Raw genomic sequence first — 23,080 nt, 5'->3', positions numbered from 1 at the left:
ACTGGCATTTTCACCAATTTACAACTCTTAATGAAGCACACTGCAAGAACAGTTTTCTCATGTGCACTCTCTGCTGCAGCGCTTAAGGAGCTGCTGACCCACTGACTTAGGCAGCAGTAATTGCACTGTCAGAAAAACAGCATCTGGTCTGTAGGAGAGTTTCTTTCTAAGCAAACTGCACGCCCATGCTGAACTCCCAGAGCATGATTTGTGCCTGTGAAAGGCTTGAGACTATTGGAGATGTAAAACATTACTTATATCAATTTTGATTCATTTACCTTTGCATTTGGGGTCTATTAATAGTCTAAGCAATCCAGACATCTCTCTGTAGTGAAGCTGCTAGGTAAATTCTTGTTGATAAGAATAAATATGCAACGCTTAAATGCATCCAGTGCCGTGGTAATACATGGCATTCTAAATTTATTTCTAAGTTTCCTTTCTATCTATTCCTCTGAATTCCCAGGTTCTTACATCTATTAGCAAAATTCACCAACAGCATTACAATGTGGACATATGCTCTGAACTACTGAGTGATTAATTTTTTTATTAACTACTAACATTTTGTGTTTTGCTTTGGCTTTTTACTACTCCTGGCTACACTGGGACAATTCACAGCTGTTAGATTTTAGTTGTTAATTCAGGTTTACAAGTGTGGGCTCCCAAAAACACAAAAAACTTGCAGCTATAGCAAACTTCTACCATACATTTTAGCCTGAGGATTTTCAGGTGACAGACGGTCAAGTAATTGTCTCAGAGGAACAGATTAATGCTGTCAAACCTGCATTTTACTTCAACTGACACTAAAATACAGGAAGCTGATAGTTGATGTTGAAGATTATCCACGTGTCTTAATTATGCAAAATTCTCATCAACTGTCACTTTTTCCAAACATAAATTTATTACCCGCTTTCCTTCCTCTTTTAGAGCCACTATAAATATTAAGATTACCCAGTTGTAAACACCTCTGAGATGGTAAAAATATTTAGAAAGCGGAGCACAGATGGAAATTACTATGCAACCACTCAAAGGGATTTGTTACATTAACAAATACACATTTAGGCAGTGCCTGCTCCTTAAGCTTTTAAACGATATCTGGTATTTACTATTGCTTAATGACGGACTGGGACAATCTATTTCCTCTAGATAGAAAATGGGCTGAAGTGACTGTTATAATGTGGGTCGTTTGACAGTGCTGTGTAGTTTGTACCACAAAAACTCTACACTCTATCTTGACTGTGACTTAACTTTTCTATAGAGAAAACCACATTTATAATGCAATGCTCTGTTGTCTACTAAGGAAGAAAAAAAGTGCACCAGAGACTAAAGAATACTCAGAAATTCAGAGGCTTTCACTGTTTAGAGTGTAATTAACACTGCCTATAGGAAGTCTTCAAAATGCTAATCAAATGTGATACCTAATTCTCTGCACCTACCGTCCTATGCACCACGTATTTCATGCAGGGGAGTGGGGAAAGATGCTACACAACTTCTGAAAATCAATTTTTTCTTACATTCTTGTTTTCCACCAGCATGCTTGCTTCCTGCTTACGAAAAGATGAAACTGGGCAGGGAGGACACTCATGAGGTTTAACAAGAGCAAGTGTAGAGTCTTGCACCAGGGGAGGAATAACCACATACATCAGTACAGGTTGGGTGCCAATCTGCTGGAAAGGAGCTCTGTGGAGAAGGGCCTGGGTGCTCTGGTAGACAAAAGGTTGGCCAATGAGCCAGTAGTGTGCCCTGCTGGCCAAGTAAGCCAATGATATCCTGCAGTGTATTAAAAAGTGTGTGACCAGAAGCTTGAGGGAGGTGATCCTCCCAGTCTGCTCTGTCCTGACAATGCCATATTTAGACTACTGCATTCAGTTCTGGGCGCCATGTTCAAAATATACAGGGATCTCCTAGAAGGAGTCCAGTGGAGGGCCACAAAGACGATGAAGGGCCTGGAGCATCTCCTGTGTGAGGAAATTCTGAGAGACCACTGTCTGTTTAGCATGGGGAAAAGAAGATTGGGGGTGGATCAGATGAATGTTAATAAATATCTAAAGGGAGGTGGGAGACAAATGGATGAGGCCAGGCTCTTCTCAGTGGTGTGTAGTAACAGGGCAAGGAATAATGGCCTAAACCCTGAACTTGAAAGTTCTGTACTAACATGCAGACAAACTTCTTTGCAGTGACAAAGCACTGAAACAGGCTGCTCAGAGAGGTTGTGGAGTCCTTCTATGAAGATATTCAAGCCCACTCTGGATGCTGACCTGTACCACCTATTGTAGGGTGACTACTTTAGCAAGCGACTTGGACTCAGTGATCTCTTGGGGTCCCTTCCAATCTCTGTTGTTCTTTGAAATGCAGACAGGTATGACAAATCAGTCACACTGGGAGGAATGTGGAGTCAGGAAAGCAAGGATGTACAAATAAGAAGTGCACTGCCTCCACAGGATTGTCAGAGGAAGACAAAGGTGTCAGAGAAGCCACAGAAAAGCACTGTAGAAAGATAAGGTCTTACTTCTATCTAAAGGCTTAACCGGTGAAAAGAACATAGACCATTCCTTAGAGCAGCCCAAATGAGTGAGAAGCAGCCTTAATGAAGGGTGCCGTACACAAAAGCAGCTTGATCAACTCGGTCAGCATCTCCTTGAAAACAAAGAGCTGAAATGCCAGCAGTTGTGCTATAGAGCTTGTCAGGGGATTCAGGAAGTAGGTGACAGGCAGAAATCGTTGCGCACTGCTGTTTGTGACACCCTGTCATCTGACAACCTTCAGCACTGGTCGGTACTCATGACTGCTTATAGAGAAATGTTGTCCCACCTTTGTTCAAGGGCAGCTGTAAGCCTTGCAGTTTGAGTAAATGTTACCACACTGAGGAAATCACAGTTTAACCAATGAATATGCAGTAACACAGGCTTTCTGCAAACTAACCTGCCACAGCTGCATCTAGTTCGTCTTCCTCCACAGATTCCTGAGTCATAAGGTCTGCCAGAGGAGACAGTGGGTAACAGCTGTTGAGGTTCAATCCCAGCATGAAGTTGTGCACTTTCCCAGCACGCCCTTCCCTGGTATTGAAAAGGGCACTATCACCCACCAAAGCCATCAGCATTCGCTGCACCCAGCTTTCTTGGCTGCTGTTCTGATACTCTTCATTTGCCTCTGAATTTTCAGTGCCTGTAAAGGACAAAGAAAAGAAATCAGTGGTGATATAATTAATGTGTGAAGTTCTAAACCAAAATTTCTGCATCTTTTAAAATAAGGGACCGATTAAAACTAGGCCATTGCTTCCTTTCAAAGAGCCATGGATTGAATGAAGGAGCTCTGCTGCAACCACTTTATGGAGATAATGGATAGAAATCATGCTCTCACCTTCACAAGTCAGCAAATGTTCTCATTCGCACTACAGTGTGGATATGTCCAACAGGAAAACATGCTGGGAATATTAGATGATGTGAGCTGTATTTTAGCTAGTCTGGATGGCCAAAGCAATTGAAAACATGACTTTACCTGTCCTGGACTCAGGCGACAAACTTGAGTCACCAATATATGTATACTGTGGACTCAGATTGGTTTGGATGTATATTGACAACCTCCTTCATCCTTTGCTCACTGCTAGAAATCAAGCTTTCCTTAAGGAAACAAAGCTGGGCCTCTGAATCTTCATAAAATCTTTGTATGGTTCTTCTTAGCACATCCCTTTACTGTGTCCTTGGAAAATAACACTCTCAGGTAGAGATACAATATTTATGATGGCTTTGGGTGGCCTCTGCTCAAAAAGAAGTAATTTCTGTTTCATTTTTATTGCAGACAATCACAGACTTAGATGTCAGTGAATATGGGAGTGTGCATAAAACTGTAGACATTAAATTAAAATTCTGTGATATCTGCATAAATGAGAATGCTATCACACAGAAGTTCTAAAATATCTGAAAATATAAATTCACTAAACTACACTCAATAACCAATATTTAATTTTAATTAAGTAGTACAATCTTTGTCCAAACTCTGATATCTACATCTAGACGTTATAAACGCTAAAATGACTTGGACTGGTGTGACCTGACACTTAAAACCTGCCATAACTCAGCTTTTCGATTGCTTTATACATGGAGATAACTCAGGCTCAGGCTCTTTATACAAGTAGAAAGAAAACAAACATAAAACACCACAGAGTTCTGACGTCCAATATCCATCGACAGATATCCTATAGAAGATAACCAGGTGCACAGAGAACAGATCTATAGGTTGTCCTCCACTTTGGCTACAAACTATGAAAGAAATGTAGTGTTTCTTGCTGGCTTAAACAGAGCTTCTAGTACTTAACAGGAAATCTGTAGTATAAAAAGTGGCATCACACGCTCCCTGTTATTTTACACATAAGGGGAAATGAAGAAGCAATCATTCAGCTCAGCTAGTGACCCAATCAAAGATTGGGTTTTCTTTTCTTCCTGCAGACTTTAAAATTACAAATGAGCACAGAGAGCCACATTCCCATCCTTGCTTAAGTTGTTAAAAAATAATTCAATTTTTCAGATTAAAAATCACTATTATCCCTAGAAGTGTCTTCATGTACAGAAAATGTTATTAGGATAAGACCAGTACCCAGACTAAAATCTCAGACATCCGCAGGTGGTTCAGGTTCCTGAAATTTTCAGTAGGATCTTTTTTACCACATGTGGCTGTGCTTGTTCTGGGAAACTGGATTTGGGCACTGCTTAAAGCACTACGCCAGCCACTAGGAATTTCCTGTGCCAGATATTGTTTGTACAGGTGCTGGAAGATATCTGTGAATACTGGAAACACAAAGTAAAACATTCTCAAGTAAATATTTGATAAGGAACCCTTCATAACAATGGGTAGTTCTTGTTTGCTATGCTGTTAACAATTCAAGCATGCCTCTGAGCTCAGCAGCTTGCTGAACTTCAGGAGATCACTGGCTCAGAAAGTCTGATTTTTGGATGTAAATGAAATGTACATGAAAGTGGAGATCACTGTGAAGCCTTGCTGGGTGTATGCTAAGACTAATGGCATACAAGAGAGTCATTTACTCATGGACTTGAGCAGGAAACACAAGGTCAAGCCAAAGCCTTTTGAGCAAGATATCTCTGTTTTCCTGAGCCAGTAGCTCCTTTAAAACCCTTGTTGCTAAATAGTTAAGTTTTGCCACTGCTATCATTTGCAAGGGACTGATAAGACTAAGGAAAATGGGATTTTGTAACATCCGGTCAATTTGAACACATTACGAGAAAGCAGATGAATAAAGTAAAGTATGAAATAAAATGTGTCAATTTCCTTACCTTTTGGATGCTGTGATTCATCTTCACTATCTGAGCTGTCATTACTTACAAGGTGCTTTAGCCTAATGTTTTCTGTTAAAAGAAATACAAAATTACTTGGAACTACTACAGAATAGCTAAGAATTTCCTACCAATTTGAGGCATAAAACTGTGACATATTTCATAATAGAAAATACAGCTAAGAGATTTTATCTGTTGTGAACATCCCTGCATTCAGAATCTGATCAGAATACGTTGGTGTTAGTTTGCAATAAGCAGATTAACCAAAAGGCTAAAAAAAAAAAAAAAAAGAAAAAAAGAAAAAAAACACAAAAGGAAAAGCTAAAGCAGGACACACTACCTGCTACTGCATCACATTTGACACACCTCAATTACCTGAAGTAAAATTCAGATGTATAGCCTCTATTGTGTCAGTAATCCCTAGCAAACTAGGAAGACAACAGGAGATCTACTAATCCACTGCTAATATTCAAACAGAGGAACACCGCCGCAGCTCAAGGAGAGCTGGGACACTGCTCTCAGATGCAGCATTTGGGTTTTGGGTGGTCCTGTGTGGAGCCAATGGTTGGACTCTGTGACCCACTGGTGTCCCTTCCAACTTGGAATATTCCATTATCATATTCTATGACGGTACACTCATTTTTTAGGTTGTCATTTCTGTATATACCATATTAAGAAATGTCAATTTCGCTCTGTTATTTTAGCTCAAGGTTAGAATCTATTTTCTATAACCAGAGTAGACTAAAAGGAGAGAGATTTACCATAATGCCATCTGTAAAAAAAATACAGCTTTATTAACCTCTGTAAAGAATAACAAATACAGATGACTACCATTGTTGCTTTTTTCTGAAGATGTTTATGTTCTCCTATAGCTATATAAAATCACATAACAAAACAAAAGAGCTTTCATCATCATGGATTTTTCCTTAAACACTATTTAATACTCAGGGATCCTCAATCACTATCCAAAAAATGCCAATAACATGCACACACATACCAAAGACAAACATGTACAGATTCTGAAGCCATGCCATAGAAAACAGGTGAAAACTGACATCAGTGACAAAAAAAAAAAAAAGGAAGGTAACAAAAGTAACAAACCCAATTTTAGGACATCACATCATCTCTTTAAAGCAAACCCTAAGAAAAATTGCTTGTTTACTGCTGTTAAGTATGACTAATGGACTATCTGTACAACTGTGGCTCCTCTGATGCCCACTGGTATTTTGCCATACACTCTAGTGGTACTGAGATTTTACTGGGACATCTGCAGCTCTGATAACAGACTGTGGTCCTCCTCTAATCAGTATTTTAAAATCTTAGAGTACAGTTTTCAAATTACATGTGAAATAAATACAGACGTTAGCTGGGGGTAGGGGATAAAAACCTGTCTCAACATCATAAGCAATTACACAGACCCTTCCACTAACAAATTCATTAACAGATACCCTCCACGGGTGTTAACAATCCTGAGGTGTATTAGGTATATGAACCTGAAGGCACGGGTCCATTTTCTTTCATAAAGAAGTACAGTATCAAACAGCTGAGTAACAACTATTGGAACAGAGATACAGAGAAGGGGTTTAGGGATTTGGTTTTTAATCATCTTCATCTGCATTCTAAAAAAATTCATCTACTGTTTTAGATAAATTTCCCTGTAATGCCTTCTTAACAGGAAAAAAAGTGTTAAAAAGCTATTTCCTTATCAACAGCATTCTCAAATAAAACACAGCAGTCTAATCCAAGCAAACTACAACCCTTTTGTTACAGTTATTTGCCATTTGTACATTAGGAATGGAAACACAATCACTGAATTATTAAGTGAAGGATCACATACCAGCAGCTGAATTGTAATTAGAAATAATTAATCTAACAACTCAGAAGTGATAAAATTTATGTTAACTTGACTAATTTCTAGAATAATGCAGCACTGTGTTAAGAAATTATAAAAGTAACTATAAAGTATTTGTCATCTTTCAATCTGTAAAAACTAGCATAAGAAAGAGTGGTAGATTCTTACACCTCTATGAAAATATGAGGTAGGTATAGGCATGTGATGTGATCAGAAGAAAAAGTGAAAGTAAGACAAGTTCTAGTTTTCTTTCACTGTCCTCACTAGGATCTAGCAATGTCAGCAGGTCAGCTTGCTTGCATTACACATTCTTACAGTCACTACCATTTTTCTACAAAGAGTCCATGGAATCTTGTTAGGAATTGTTCTGCCTAGTAGTATAACTATTTACTAAAGTTACCTAGTTCTTCTTCCATGGTGGGACCTTTATTTTGAGAGTTGGAGACGCCGAGCACTCTGTTAAATAATATAGAAAATGCACTGCCCCAGACACCTGTAAAGTGGAAACAAAAAATGAATGGAGGCTCCTGGAAGATGAAAAAAGAAATAATAAAAACAAAAACCAACCACATACTACAATATTTTAGTGGTTGCTTTAATTCTAAACAGACTTGTGATTATGGAACACATTATGTCAAACTCAGATTTAGCAGAATCTCAAAGGTAGGAACTGACAATCCATGTCTGTAAAATCTTCCAAATGTACGTCTTCCCACCAACTAAAATGGTACTTTCTGCTTCCCGTATTTGTGCTTGCCTTTATAAGCACCTGTGAGTGAACTATTAAAATTAGTTTTAAGTTTCCATCCATCACATACTTACCCATTAAGAAATGCAAAGGATTTTCACTGTACTTCTTCACCACTGTTCCCATAAAAAATTTGCTTCCAAACAAATCAGGTGACATAAAAGTGCCGTACTTTGCCATACCAATCTCATATGGACTGAATTCCACCCAGTCTACAAAATAAGAAATTTGCATCACAGTGTTGATCTGATTAGAAGCAGAGGATGTAATGGCTGAGGCTCTCATCCAAGGAGACAAATAAGAATTGAACAGGTTCTAAACCCACAGTAATGTCTCTTATATTGTGCAGAATTGAAAGATATGTTTACAGCAAAGGAGGAATTGTCATTTCCATTCCCTCTTATCACAACATTTGGAGGAGGAATGTAAGGTTGGAAGAACAAAAATAAAAAAGCAGCAATCACAGACAAGAAAAACAAAATGTCACCTCGTTTTCACATGGTCCCATATGATTCCCTATTACATAAAGCACCAATATGGGACTTAGTTCCAGGTTTCTTTTCCTTCACTGTGATCCTACCATATTTATGCTATTCAAATTGTGGATGACAACGACAAAGGCAGCAGAAAAATTATCTAACGTGGCAAGAAAGATTGTGATGTTGTGAAAGATTATAGCAGAGGCATTAAGGTTACACCACTAATGTTTCCTGAGAAATGCAACAAGATAAGTCAAAGCTGAGAGGCACTTGAGAAAGTTATTAGTACAAACTATGTTAATACATTTTTTAACATATACGCCAGCTTGACAAACACAGAACTCATTCAAACATGAAGCAAAATATTCTAATGCATTTTCTATCCTCAGAAGAAAATTCCAGAAGTGATTCACATTCTACAGCTTATGTCTTTAGAAAATGTATTTCAGTTGATTTTGAACTATTGTTTTTGTACAAGTGGAACTGCTTCTATTCAGAGAATATGCTTCATCTTTGAGCAAAAGGGAACAAAAAATACCCTATATTTTCACTACTTTGTTCATCTGCTTGATCTTCCATACTTTTAGTAGTGATCAATTTGGCTGCTTCTTTAACTATAGACTAGAAATAACCCTGAAGCAGAAAGTCAAAAGAAAGAGCTTTCAGAAATCCCCACAGGTCACAGGATGCTATCCACTTATGCAGGTATTCAGTGTTTCTATTGAAACAGTAAGAGGAAAGTTAACCATCTGTCCCAAAATGGAAAGATTTAATCATGACGACTATGAGTTTCGTTTCGTGGGGCAATGCTTAACTACATGAGTCAAATACAACATCCTACTTTCCAAATTAACCATCCACAAATAAATTTTCAGTTATTAGAAGGAAATTCTTTTACATATGCAGTCCAGGAACTTAAAGCTATTTGCCTTTCGTGGGCTTTGTCAAGTATGTATTTTAGAATCACACTGAGAGTGAAACAATTTAGAATTAGAATTAACCTAAATCTGTGATTGCCAGCTTTCATTTTCCTATTTGCACTAACGATGATGATTTCTGAAAATATACCCTGTTCACAGAAATAAGGCATCTGTCTTAAAAAGAAAGGCCTTCTGCCTTAGCTTCTGCCATTCCTGAAGCTCCCTTAGACAGCAGCCATTCAAATCACTGTCCCAAGAGACAAGTCTCACAATGAAGGACAGAGAGTGAGACTGGAACCTTATACCACGAGAAACACTGTCATGTTTCTAGGAGTTTCTATCCCAGTCAAGAAGGTGGAATACAAGAAAAGAATCTTCTTAGTGGCTTATTCCAAAACGTATGGATGTCTGAATTCTCTCCACTCTTCTCTTTAACACTGGATATCAGTATCTTTTTGTCATTTAGAAAGATATCTTAATAAAAAAAATAGTAATAATAATTAATTTAAAAAGCTGTCTTCAAGTGGATCATTGTAATTCTGTTCAGTTACAATGATTACTGCAGTTCTAGGTACAGCAAGTGTAGCCAGGGTCAGGAGTACTGGGAAAGCATGCAGAGTTTGGGGCACGAGAGCAATTAGCAGCTGCAGGAAATCTTGCACTATCATTCCTCAAAGTAATGCTACCTGAGGTAATTAACACATCTCAACTCTGAAACAACATGAAAGTTGTCTAGAATCTAGTAATAAGAAAGTGTAAATATTTTAGTTCAAAGCCTGCTCAGTTCTAAAAGGAGAAAGGAATCTTAGAATAGAAACAATCAAGATCATCCTCTACGATGACAAAGATGATAGTCTCAAAAAATGAAAAACAAGACCCATAGACACAGGTAGTATTTTTTCTAACCTAATTAGTAAGGCTGGAGAAATCAACCAGCCTTCAGCTGCTTCTGGGCTTCCTTTGAGAAGGTTGCTCTTAATGACAGATTATTTTACTTTTAGAAATAGTAAAGAAGGAACCAAAACAAAATTCCTCATAAAACAGAAAGTCATCAGGAAACAAAACACTTGTATGTTAAGCTGATGAGCTTACAGGCTTTTGAGGAGAAAAGCAGAAATTCTCCTATGAAAACAGTAAACTTACAACAGAATCACCGAATCACCAAGGTTGGAAAAGACCCACAAGATCACCCAGTCCAACCATCCACCCATCACCAACAGTTCTCACTAAACCATGTCCCCCAACACAACACCTTGAACACCTCCAGGGTCAGTGACTCCACCACCTCCCTTGGCAGCCCATTCCACTGCCTGACCACTCTTTCACAGAAGCAGCATTTCCTAACGTCCAGCCTGAACCTCTCCTGGCACAGCCTGATGTCATTCCCTCTAGTCCTATCATGAGTTACACGAGAGAAGAGGACGACCCCCAGCTCACTCAACCTCCCTTCAGGTAGTTATAGAGAACAATAAGGTCTCCTCTGAGCCTCCTCTTCTCTAGACTGCACAATCCCAGCTCCTCATACGGCCTGTGCTCCAGACCCCTCACCAGCTTTGTAGCCCTTCTTTGAACACGTTCCAGGGCCTCAATGTCTTTCTTGCAGTGAGGGGCCCAAAACTGGACACAGTACTTGAGGTGCGACCTCACCAGTGCTGAGTACAGGGGAACAATCACCTCTCTGCTCCTGCTGGCAGCACTGTTTCTGATGCAAGCCAGGATGCCATTGGCCTTCTTGGCCACCTGGGCACACTGCTGGCTTATATTCAGCCAAGCATCAATCAATACCCCTACATCCATTTCCTCTACACAGCCTTCCAACCACTCCGCCCCACACCTGCAGTGCTGCCTGGTTTGTTGTGGCCAAAGTGCAGGACCCGGCATTTGTCTGTTGAACTTCATCCCATTGGCTTCAGCCCAGCAGATCAACACTTCCAGCCAATTTGGTGTCATCTGCAAACTTACTGAGGGTGCACTCAATGCCCTCATCCAGGTCATCATAAAGATATTGAAGAGGACAGGCCCCAGCACCGACCCCTGGGGAACACCACTCGTGACTGGTCGCCAGATGGATTTAGCTCCATTTACCACCACTGTCTGAGCCCAGCCCTCCAGCAAGATCCTTACCCAGCCAAGGGTGTACCTGTCCAAGCCACGGGCTGTCAATTTCTACCTAATTTTCTATTATGAACAAATCTTTGACAGTAACTTTTCCAAATGCTTTTTGGGAAATCTGGATGTAATTTAACTTCTTAACCTCTGCCAAGCCACTCAGTGCTTCCTTTCTTAGTCACATTATTACCTAGGCACAGAGATCCCTTTGATTGTACAGCAGCTAGTGCCAGCAAACCCTCACTCTAATCAGGTTACCAGATGAGTCTACAAACTATGAATAAAAGCAAAAGCCTCTTTTAAGTCACCAACAGTACTATACACAGTGCAAGAAATAAAAAGGAGTACATCTGTTGGAATAACCCTGCCTGACTGAAAATGTTTACCTCTACCTTTAGACAGAGAACAGAACGTATAATTCCACTGTCCCTACATTCAACCCCAACCAACCGAGTGCTTGCTGATCACTGAAATGTTTTGTTAGCAGATTCTACTGTTAGATTCCCAGCAGACACTGAGCACAAACACACCTATTTTCCAATCATCTTTTTAACAGAATTGTTGTGATGTTTTGCTTAAGTACCTTCTTTATCACAGGTTTCTATTCTTGTTTTAAATGAAAGCTCCCTGTAGTTGGTTCACAGCACTGTGAATTTTGTTAAACTCAAAAGAATGTTTAATAAAATGCCAGGTTCTTACCTAGTCCTTGCCAGAAGGAAAATGAAGTGCAGTCAAGTTACATGACACAATTATTGTCAGAGGTTAGGAAAAAGAAAGAAAAAAACAAAACAAAACAAAACAAAACAGGTTTTTTCTTTTTTTAATCATGCACTCCTCATTCCTTTTTGCAAATGATTCCGCAGACAGATTGAAAACATACCTGCAAACATAAGCTCTGAGACATCTGGTTTGACATGGAGACATGTAAAGAGTGGAAGAGCACACTGTGCTTCATTGACTTTCTCCTTCATGTCACTCAGAGTGGTGTCCATCCTCTGTGTGAAAAGAAAGAAGTTATATCCAATGAGATCCTGTCACAACCTGCTGATATTTTGGAGACTAAAAGTTTCTCTCAAAAATGGACAAATTATTCCAATAAAACAGACTTGTAAAAGGAAACAATTTGTTTGAACGCCTTTTATCTGCATAACTCAGGAGCGAAGGAATGGGCGAAGAGTTGACAGAAAGATTATACAAGCATGAGTTATATGAAGGCTGCTCTAAAAGTAATGCCTCCTATGTTATGATGTTGGTCCATGAGATCAAATGCAGATGTTGGTGGGATGGCACTAGAGGCTGAACCTTTTCACCAGTATCCCATTACATGTTGTTGCTGGGTGATAGATGGCAGCAGAGGGTCAGTCTGACAAAATGGTGCCCGACGTGGATGTATGTAGAAAACAAAGGAGTGGAACTGAACTCTTCCATGCAGAAAAAATGGCACCCACTGACATTAACTGGCACTTGTAAACGTTTATTGAGACTAAAAAGTGGATGTGAGCACAGTGAGGTGGTGGTGACAGAGATGTGAAAGACAAGTCATGTTCAAGATAGCCATGCAGATTTTTACCATTGCAGCACACAGGCATCATTTCGTCACTGGTGAAAATGCACAGCTAATAGTGGCGAAATGCAGAAAGAGTACTTTGTAGCTGAGAATTTGTTCTGTCAAATGGTGTTATTATGCTCTTTGTATCTGTTGTAGGTTCCATGGAAATAAATAGGTGCTGTTTATCTTGCTCCACAGGTGCTGCTCTGAGCAGCTTTTCTTGTATTCCCACAAATAGGCCTCACTTTCACTGCAGTCTGCCTAGAATCCAACACAACTTAACCACAAAGGAAACAGTATTATTGGTCAATGCAGGTTCTTCCCCTCTGCTATTGCAAACCACTAAACGAAAAACCTTCTCTCATTCAAAACAGCCATTAACTATCAGGTAATGTTTTTCAGTCTGTGCTGTTCCTAGCAGCTCAGGAAATGCTAGGAAAAGCAAACAGAATATTAAGAGGCTAACTTAACCAGCATCTCCCTCGGACAGTATTCTCGACACTGGGATCAAGAAAAGAATGAAAATAGTTATGGCACAAAAGGACTAGGACTTGTTACCTGCACAAAAAACCCAAGAGCTTTATATTCTTTACTCACTGACACTGTCAGGTTCAAAATACAGCTGAACATCTGTGCATTTGCTTAACTCCTTAACATAGAGGGACTTCCAGCCAGCCTTACAGGATCATCAACATTCCTTTGTTGTGTTACTTGTTTTTCAGTATTTTATGTTTAAAACTAACATATATGCTTATGAAATGAATATGTGCATAAAAAAGTCTGTGAATCTATTAACACATTTCAATCTTACGATAAGATCAAATTCAATTTCTGCTTACTTGGCTCATTTCAACTTATAGTCTGTGCCTGATTCAGTCAAATAGGATTTGTCAATAATAAAATACAACAGTGTGAAACACTGCTACTGTCTCATTTCTCTAAAAAATAATTAGTATTATAATTGTGGATCTGGTCTTTCACATTGAAAAGAATATTTTCTTAAGTATCTGCTGCTTCTCTCATAGCAGAATGCATGTAAAAATGTTGCAACATTGCCTAACTTGTGAAAATGCTTGACAGCAACTTCTATGGATGATATGCTAAAAGCATGCTGCAATTATCCAGCAGTTGAGTTCACTTCCGTTGCACATGAATGTACGTTTTCCTAGCACTTAATAAAATGAGAACCATTCCAAAACACACCCCAGAGCATGGAAGGCATTTTACAAGCTTCTTACCCAGTATCTGCTCTGCTCACCTATCACTTCAAATATTCCTATTGCTAAATATGCTTTGTAAAATGTTACCAAGGTCATTTAAAACAAACAAACAAACAAGAAGACAGCAGCAGACCAACTAGCAATAGTTTCACAGCATAAATATTCATTTAAAAAAATACACTCACATTATGAATAAGAGTTTCACCTATTAGCATTCCAAAGATATCAGTGAAGGTGACTGGCTGCCCTGAGCTTTTCTTATTCCACAGTGCTTCAATGTAGCGTTTCACCTTCTGAGGAGTGAGCAGCAGAAGTGGGTTGTGACTCACGGAGTTCATCAATTCTTCATTAATCTCCTTTGGTCCTTTTTCTGGAAAATCCGGGTGGGAATATAAAGTTGACATGTACCTGCAATGGAGAACAGGCTCTGTAAGAGTCAAAGACTCTTGTTCACTTGCTGATTACTTTACTCACTGTAAATTTTTTTCCCCTCAAAGTATAGAAAGCTACATAATTTGTTATAAGTGGAAACGTACAAGAAGGTACTCAACAAACACTTCCATAATATTTAAGATGTAAAATTCTAACGTGTTTATCATTTACTTGTTTAAAGGACACTGGACAGAATTGTGGAAGATAGAAAACCAGGAGGACTAGATATTCTATGAGAATGCACAGATTCAAAAAACCCTAAAATATACCACTGTACCAGCATATTTTCCAGGATGCAGATGTTTTCATAATAGGAGGAAGCGTAATAACTACAACCTGTGCAGGGATTTAACTGGGGATTTAGTAAAGGCCTATTGGGCAAATTGTAATTTTGTCATTGAGTAACTCTGGAAACTGAGGTTTTGTTTACTCAAAACAAAGTTTAGATTGAGATGTAGACAACTGTGGTTTTTGCTTGGCTGACTCAAGTAAAACTATGGTTGAAGACTCTAGATATGCCATCCAAACCTAGCAGAGGCTCCTTTCACTATTATTTATTCAATTAGATGGCTAATGTATACATACCATGCTTCACACATAATTCTGCATAGCAGTTTCACACACACTGTGTAATCTTGGCCCTGAGGTCACTACTCTGCAATTTAGTTGACAGCATGATGAACTCCGTCACATGCAAGATGTAAGAACTTGATTCACTAAGCCCGTGTGCAGTCTCTAAAGCTCAACAAGCACGTCAGCCCGTGGGTGGAACAAATACAGCAGCAAGCTTCCATCCGATCAGAGAAAGGAAAATGCAGGATGAAGAATTCAGCACAAGGCTGAAGCAAGAAGACAGATGAAACAGTCAAGTAGGTGAATGCATTGCTCCAAGGTTCGGCACGCATCTGAGTAAACAAGTGAAAACCTGACTCTCCCTCCAGGAAAGGGATACTCCACCCTTCAAAAAATACAGAAAGAAAAGAACATTATTCCAAACTACCAGAATGCGTGGGGAAAAAAAAAAAAAAAGAATGGAAAGAGTGCCAAAGTGTCCATTTATTTATTCATCATGCAAGGAAATTCTGAATAGGTGACATCATAAAGACAGCAAAAGCAAATATGTTTAAATACAATTGTTTTCAAATATGGTTCTGACTGAATCAGTTCAGATAATCCTGCCATTTTAATATACATTCTATAGGTTTACATTGGGTGGCCTCTGTATTCACACCTAGGCTTTCTAGAGAAATTACCACAGGCCCAGCTGACATTTTTTCAGATCATGGACTGCATATCACTGCCCAGAAACACAGGCAAGCCTTCACAATATGCCACACAATTCAAGTGTTCGCCATTCAGTCAAAGAAGACCTCCTTTTGCTGCAGATAGGAAAAGGTAAATCCACATCACTTAACAGAGAACGGTAATCTGCCACACCAACCAGATAATCCAGCAGAAACACGTTCCTGGGTGCGAACCTCTTACAGTTAAATCTGAATCACAAATTCTTATTTTTAGTTCAGAAACTTTTCTGGCATTTCAAGATTCAGAAACTTCCTGTATGGTATGGGAGTGAGATAAAGCTTCACCCCAAAGCTGAAAATAATTGAAAACAATAACAAGGAATTGAACAGATCATTATCTATTTCAAATAGCAACTTTCAGAGTGTTTCCTTAGAACGTGTAACCAAAATTCATGTACTTGCTTAGACCAGTGGATAAAACTCATCTCAGGTACATCTCCCACTCATGGATATTTCACTTTTCCAAAAAGAGCCATTTTCCTTCAGTCTTATAGAAAACAGACATTCATATAATCCTGTTATTTAGACTAGGAGGAAGGAACCTTAAGACCTCTAGTCCAAGCTTCTTCTCAATGCAGAGCCAGCTAAAAAGTCAGATCAAGTTGCTCAGGGCTTTGTTCAGCCAAGTTCTGCTTCCACAGCAATCATTCACTGAGTCAGACATCCTACCCAGCCCAGTCAAGTAACGATAGAGCAATTCATTCCAGTGCTTGACCATTCTCACTGCAAAACAATTTTCATAGTAGCTAACCAAATTTCTCTTCTCATAGCTTACAGACATTAATCCTGGTCCCTTCTTTGTATACCTCCAAAGATCCTGCTTCCTTTACTCATTAGGTTGTTGAAGACAGCAGCAAGACCTCCCCATACCACTACCTTTGCCTTCCCTCCCCAAGGTTGAAAAAATCCATCCACCTCAGCCTTCCAAGAACTTCACTCCCTTTATTTCCTAGGTGGGACTCTGGTAGAATTCATTCAATCTGTGGGCATCCTTCTTGTATCAGGTAACCCTAAACTGATTCAGATTGAGTTCTAGCATTCAAAGTGGAACATACAGAAAGAAACAGTTATGTTAAAATCATTTATTGTGACATTTGAGATACTTCCTTGAAAAGTTCAACATTTTCTTAAGACACAACATCCTCTACTGCAAAGTGACCAACCAACATTAAAACTGAGTTTTAGTTATACAATAAAAAAACACAGGTTTCACTTAACAAAGAAAACGTAGTGCTAAGGACGTCAAACAGTTAAGAAACTTGGCTTGTATTTGCCAAATGTCTTTGGCTGATGCAAATTACGCAGCCTTTTAAAATGTTACATCATTTCATTTAAGAAATGTGAAAACAAATAGTTTCAACATTTGTAATAAATGTAATTTGGGATAACTTTTACAAAAACCCAGAAGACAAAAGGCTGCAAATCCACAACACTGGTCAGGGAGACTAGCAACCCTCTTATTCAGAGAACAGATCAAAGCAGATGTAACAACGGGGTTCAAATTATTCAGTGGCCTACAAAGCCCTGAGCCTGTAACACCCACAGAGTGACTTTCATAGTGTTGTCAATCTGATTTTCTCCTGTTACTGGCATGAAGTCAGTTACACTGAGTCAGAAGGACATCACAGCTACCTGATGAGGGCATTCTCAAGTTGAGACATCTCGGAAGATCTTTTCTCCCATCTGATTGCCATATTTCTTAAAATAAAATCTTAAAATCTTAAAATATCACCTGCAGCATAGCAAACTGTAACCTTTCCTAAAAGCTGAAATACACCTACTCCAACTTCCTTATGCCAAGAAATGATTCCCAATTAGACCCTGGATATCACAAGTAGAAAAAGAAAAAGAAAAAGAAAAAGAAAAAGAAAAAGAAAAAGAAAAAGAAAAAGAAAAAGAAAAAGAAAAAGAAAAAGAAAAAGAAAAAGAAAAAGAAAAAGAAAAAGAAAAAGGAAAAGGAAAAGAAAAATCCTTTACCACGTGGATCCAGAAAGACCAGCGATGTATGTTGCACAGTCTAACACTCCTGATTCATAAAGCGCTTTCATGACTCCAGCAAATCCAACCATGGCACGAAATCCACCTCCTGAACCCAATACTGCTATCACTGGTACCTGCAGAGATTAAAGAATAGTCTGTCATCACATCAGCTCTGTTACAATCTTAGGTAGTAAACAAATATTATTCACTAATCACAGGGCAAACACAGTAACTTTCTGCAATAAATAATGTCACCACATAGTGAGCCTCACAGCAGACACAAGACCTACACTTTTCCATGCATGACAAGTTCTAAAAAGAGAAACAGAAGGTATTTTGCAGTTTCTTAGAGGCACGTGTATGGGAATGGAAAATAACTTCAATAAAGCGCTCTAAGATATGATATCTAAGTAGGAACACGAATGCACCATGAGGCTAACTGTCCACCTTAGCATTACCGGGCCCAGGAGTGATGTACAGCTTCTGTATATCATTTGTTCAGTCTCTTCTGCTTCACCAAGAACTGTACAGCAGAAGTACTTACAGGCTGCTGCATGGGACCACAAGCAAGAGCAACCAGGAATCAGCCAGAAGCACAAGATCCAAGGTTCTGCCAAGGTGAAAATCGCATGTAAGGGCAGACTTCCTTTCAGCTTCCTATTTACCTGGTACCAAGGGACCATTGGTAACCAGGAGGCATAAATGAAAGGCACCGCCTAGCATGAAAGGATGTCAAGGGAGGTTACTAGGGCCTAGCTCCCAGGTGAGCAAGGAAGAAGACACACAATTGAAGAAACACAAGGGTAGAAGGAAGCACGAGCTTCAAGAATGGGCAATAGCAAACCTGCTAGTTAAGGTGGTGAGAGAAGTCCCCCCTGCCACCTCCAGCTCGCTGCCTTAGTTCAGAGTTCTGTCTCAGAGACAGAGAGCGACGAACAAATGCTGTCAGGGAGGATTTTGGACTGGTTACTCTCTAAGAAACAAGGTTACAAAGCAACAAGCAGCTAGTTACTCCATCCCCTCTGGGACACAGAACAACCGCACAGACAGAGCAGCTTGTACAGGGAGGTCTGCTGCTTGTTCAGCCTCAGGATCCAGGGCAGCACACAGAGAAGGCTGAGTCCCATTTGGCCTTCCACTTCCTCACTGCTCACCCATATCACAGAATCACAGAATCACAGAATTACCCGGGTTGGAAGGGACCTCAAGGATCATGTAGTTCCAACCCCCCTGCCTAGCAGGGCCACCAAACATACACATTTACTAGATCAGGTTGCCCAGGGCCCTGTCCAACCTGGTCTTGAACACCTCCAAGGACGGGGCATCCACAACCTCACTGGGCAGCCTGTTCCAGGACCTAACCACCCTTCTAGTAAAGAACTTTCCCCTAACATCCAACCTAAATCTTCCCTCCTTCAACTTAAAACCATTTCCCCTAGTCCTGCTATTATCCGCCCTTTCGAAGAGTTTACTCCCCTCCTGGGAGTAAGTTCCCTTCAGGTATTGAAAGACTGCAATGAGGTCACCTCGCAACCTTCTCTTCTCCAGGCTGAACAAACCCAACTCCCTCAGCCTGTCCTCATAGGGGAGGTGCTCCAGCCCCCTGATCATCTTTGTGGCCCTCCTCTGGACCCTTTCCAAAATCTCCATATCTTTTTTGTACTGAGGGCTCCACACCTGGACACAGTACTCCAGATGGGGCCTCACAAGAGCAGAGTAGAGAGGGACGATCACCTCCCTATCCCTGCTGACCACCCCTCTCCTGACGGAGCCCAGGATCCCATTTGCTTTCCGGGCTGCCAGAGCGCACTGCTGGCTCATGTTAAGTTTCTCATCTATCAGGACCCCCAGGTCTTTTTCAGCCGAGCTGCTCTCAAGGACAACTCCTCCCAGCCTGTACAGGTGCCTGGGGTTCTTCCGGCCCAAGTGCAAAACCTTGCACTTTGCCGTGTTGAACCTCATTAGGTTCACCCAAGCCCAGCTTTCCAGCCTGTCAAGGTCCCTCTGAATGGCATCTGTTCCCTCCACCGTATCGACTGCACCACTCAGCTTGGTGTCATCAGCAAACTTGCTGAGGGTGCACTCCATTCCCTCATCGATGTCATTAATAAAGATGTTAAAGAGCACCGGTCCCAAGACAGACCCTTGAGGGACGCCGCTCGTTACCGGCCTCCACCTGGACATAGAGCCATTGACCACCACCCTCTGTCTGCGGCCTTTCAACCAATTGCTTATCCATCTAGTTGTCCACCCATCAAATCCACCTCCCTCCAATTTGGAGATGAGGATGTGATGGGGGACCATGTCAAAGGCCTTGCTCAGGTCCAGGTAAATGACATCGGTCGCCTTCCCTTCATCCACCAACGCCGTCACTCCATCATAGAAGGCCACAAGATTAGTTAAGCATGACCTTCCCCTGGTGAAGCCATGCTGGCTGTCTCGGATCACATGCTTGTTCTTTATGCGATCAAGCATGTTGTCCAGGAGGATCTGTTCCATAATCTTCCCAGGCACAGAGGTGAGACTCACCGGCCTGTAGTTACCCGGGTCGTCCCTGCTCCCCTTCTTGTAAATGGGAGTGACGTGACCCTTCCTCCAATCATCCGGGACCTCACCTGACAGCCACGACTTCTCAAATATGATGGAGAGCGGCTCAGCAACCACCTCAGCCAGCTCCTTCAGGACCCTGGGATGCACGCCATCTGGCCCCATAGACTTATACTCATTCAGTCTAAGGAGGCACTCTCGGACTTGCTCTACCCTTACAGTGGGGAGGGATTTACCTCCTTGGTCCCCACATAGAGGTATGGGGGTGCAAGACTTAGGGACGTGAAAAAGACTAGAATCCTGGCCACCAGTGAAGACCGAGGTGAAGAACTCATTCAGCACCTCAGCTTTCTCTTCATCTGTTGAAGCCATTTCTCCTTTTAAATTTACCAGAGTAGGCACGCCCATTTTGGCCTGTCTCTTCTGGCCAATGTACCTGTAGAAGGTTTTCTTGTTGTTTTTCACATCCCTCGCCAAGTTCAGTTCTACCTGCGCCTTGGCTTTCCTGATCCCACATCTGCAAGTTCGGACGGCATCCCTGTATTCTTCCCGGGTGACACAGCCTTGTTTCCAGAGCTTGTACACCCCTTTCTTCACCCTCAGTTCTCTTAGCAGGTCCTTGCTGAGCCATGCCGGTTTTCTACCTCTCCTGCCCACTTTCTTAATCAGGGGAATGGAGACCTCTTGTGCTGCCAGGAGGGCATCCTTGAACAGTAGCCAGCTCTCCTCAACGTCCTTATCTTTGAGGGCAGCGTGCCAGGGGATCTTGGCCAGCATTCCATTGAGTAGCTTGAAGTCTGCTCTTCTAAAGTTGAGCATCCTGGTCCTGCTCTTTGCCAGGCCCACATCGCTTGAGATCACAAACTCAACCAGGGCATGATCGCTGGAGCCCAGGCAGCCTCCAACCTTGACGCCTTTGATGATCTCCTCAGCGTTGGTGAGCAGCAGGTCCAGCAACGCTTGACCTCTGGTCGGTCTGTCCAATACCTGAACCAGAAAGCTATCATCAATGGATTCCAAGAGCCTTCTGGAGCTCTTGCAGCTCGCCGTGTGGTTTTCCCAACAGATGTCAGGATGGTTGAAGTCCCCCACCAGGACAAGAGCCCGTGAGCCAGACGCCTCACGCATCTGGAGCAAGAAAGCCTCATCAGCAGCCTCCCCTTGATCAGGTGGCCTGTAGTATACCCCTAATACCAGCTGACCTTTATTAGTCCCATCTCTAATCCTAACCCACAGGCTCTCAACCTGTTCTTGACTGTTTCTCATGGGGAGCTCCTCACAGTTTATCCAATCTCTGACATAAAGGGCGACTCCCCCACCCTTCCTACCTCGCCTATCTCTCCTAAAGAGCCTATAGCCATCGATGGTAGTATCCCAATTGTGGGAGTCATCCCACCATGTTTCTGTGATAGCAACAATGTCATAATTTTCAGAGTGCATCACAGTTTCCAGTTCCTCCTGCTTGTTACTCAGGCTCCGTGCATTAGTATAAAGGCACTTCAGCCGGGCTGTCCGTCTCACCACCTTCATAAGCGATCCAGGATCCACTAGAACAGTGGCATCCCCAGCATCCCCCTGCCCTACTCCCTCCTTTTGCACTCTGCAATCTTTGCCCACAGAGTTTGGTACAATCCCTCGAATGCACCGTTCAACCCCAGTAGCCCTTATTTTGCCCCCTTCCCCCTTCGTTCCTAGTTTAAAGACCTATCAATGAGTCCCGCTAATTCTTCAGCTAATACCCTCTTACCCCTCAGGGACAGGCTGCTTGCATCAGCAGCCATCATTCCAGGTGCAGTGTAGATTGCCCCATGGTCAAAATAGCCGAAATTCTTGTGTCTGCACCAGCTCTTAAGCCATCTGTTTAAGAGATGGGTTTTTTGGATCCTCCCTGTATCTTTTCCTGACACCACGGGCATAGAAGAAAAGATCACCTGCACCCCAGCTCCTTCAAGTATTCGCCCCATTCCCCTGAAGTCTTTCTTGATGGACCTCAGGCTTTGCTTGCCAACTTCCTCACTGCCAGCCTGAATTATTAAAAGTGGGTAGTAGTCTGAAGGATGAATCAGTCTAGAAATTTTCTTTGAAATGTCCCTGACCCGTGCCCCAGGAAGGCAGCACACTATGCCACCCATGTGGCATTACTGATATAGATGAAGATGAGAAGGGCTTTGACTCCTCTCTAAGGAGGAATAAGGGACACAAGACCCCAAGCCTGTGGCCTGTGTACTTGATCTTTTCAGCCTGGAAGAGGAATTTAAGTTCCTTACTGGCACACAAAGTGCCTGACTTTTCTGATTCCTCAGGTCAAGCATTAAAATATAGTATAGTGGAAGTCAAATACTACTGTTATGACCCTCCTTTGCTTCCTGCCAATTGAAATAATGTGTAGAACTTTCAGTTCACTTCACTAATACAGACTCAAAATACCATCAGTACATCTACAGACTGCCTGAATAAACCAAGGTAGGTCTTGGTAACAGTAAGCCGCTGGACCTGCAATATCCTGTAACTTAGAACACTAATTGCCCAATATCTTAATAATCAGAATTTATTTGAAGAAGACTCCAGTTGTAGCAAGACATCTTAATAAAAACATACTCCAAATTTCTTTAGACTGTTGGTTCTGATTTTGTATAAGCTAGGAAATAAACAAAA

The 23,080-nt window shown here is 41.2% G+C and overlaps 1 protein-coding gene across 5 annotated transcripts in view; it reads right to left on the bottom strand.

Moving 5' to 3' along the window:
• The window catches only part of PLA2G4A (phospholipase A2 group IVA), a 77,286-nt gene that overhangs the window by 10,119 nt on the left and 44,087 nt on the right, over positions 1 to 23,080 (bottom strand). For 3 of the 5 annotated variants that reach the window (XM_085510841.1, XM_085510842.1, XM_085510844.1), the window contains 7 exons: positions 17,876 to 18,012; positions 14,348 to 14,570; positions 12,274 to 12,388; positions 7,960 to 8,097; positions 7,538 to 7,630; positions 5,286 to 5,357; positions 2,920 to 3,162 (listed from right to left, as the gene is read on the bottom strand). In XM_085510841.1, coding sequence (XP_085366967.1) covers positions 2,920 to 3,162; positions 5,286 to 5,357; positions 7,538 to 7,630; positions 7,960 to 8,097; positions 12,274 to 12,388; positions 14,348 to 14,570; positions 17,876 to 18,012 — 1,021 coding nt within the window. Of the gene's footprint in view, positions 1 to 2,919; positions 3,163 to 5,285; positions 5,358 to 7,537; positions 7,631 to 7,959; positions 8,098 to 12,273; positions 12,389 to 12,963; positions 13,220 to 14,347; positions 14,571 to 15,179; positions 15,314 to 17,875; positions 18,013 to 23,080 lie in introns of those variants that run through there. The other 2 variants (XM_085510845.1, XM_085510846.1) reach the window with 2 other exon arrangements.

This window comes from Coturnix japonica, chromosome 11, assembly GCF_054131305.1.
Source record: "Coturnix japonica strain WE chromosome 11, WE-NBRP24, whole genome shotgun sequence".
NCBI lineage: Eukaryota > Metazoa > Chordata > Aves > Galliformes > Phasianidae > Coturnix > Coturnix japonica.
The sequence above is the reverse complement of the archived record's forward strand: the minus strand, read 5'-3'. Positions and strand labels throughout refer to the sequence as shown.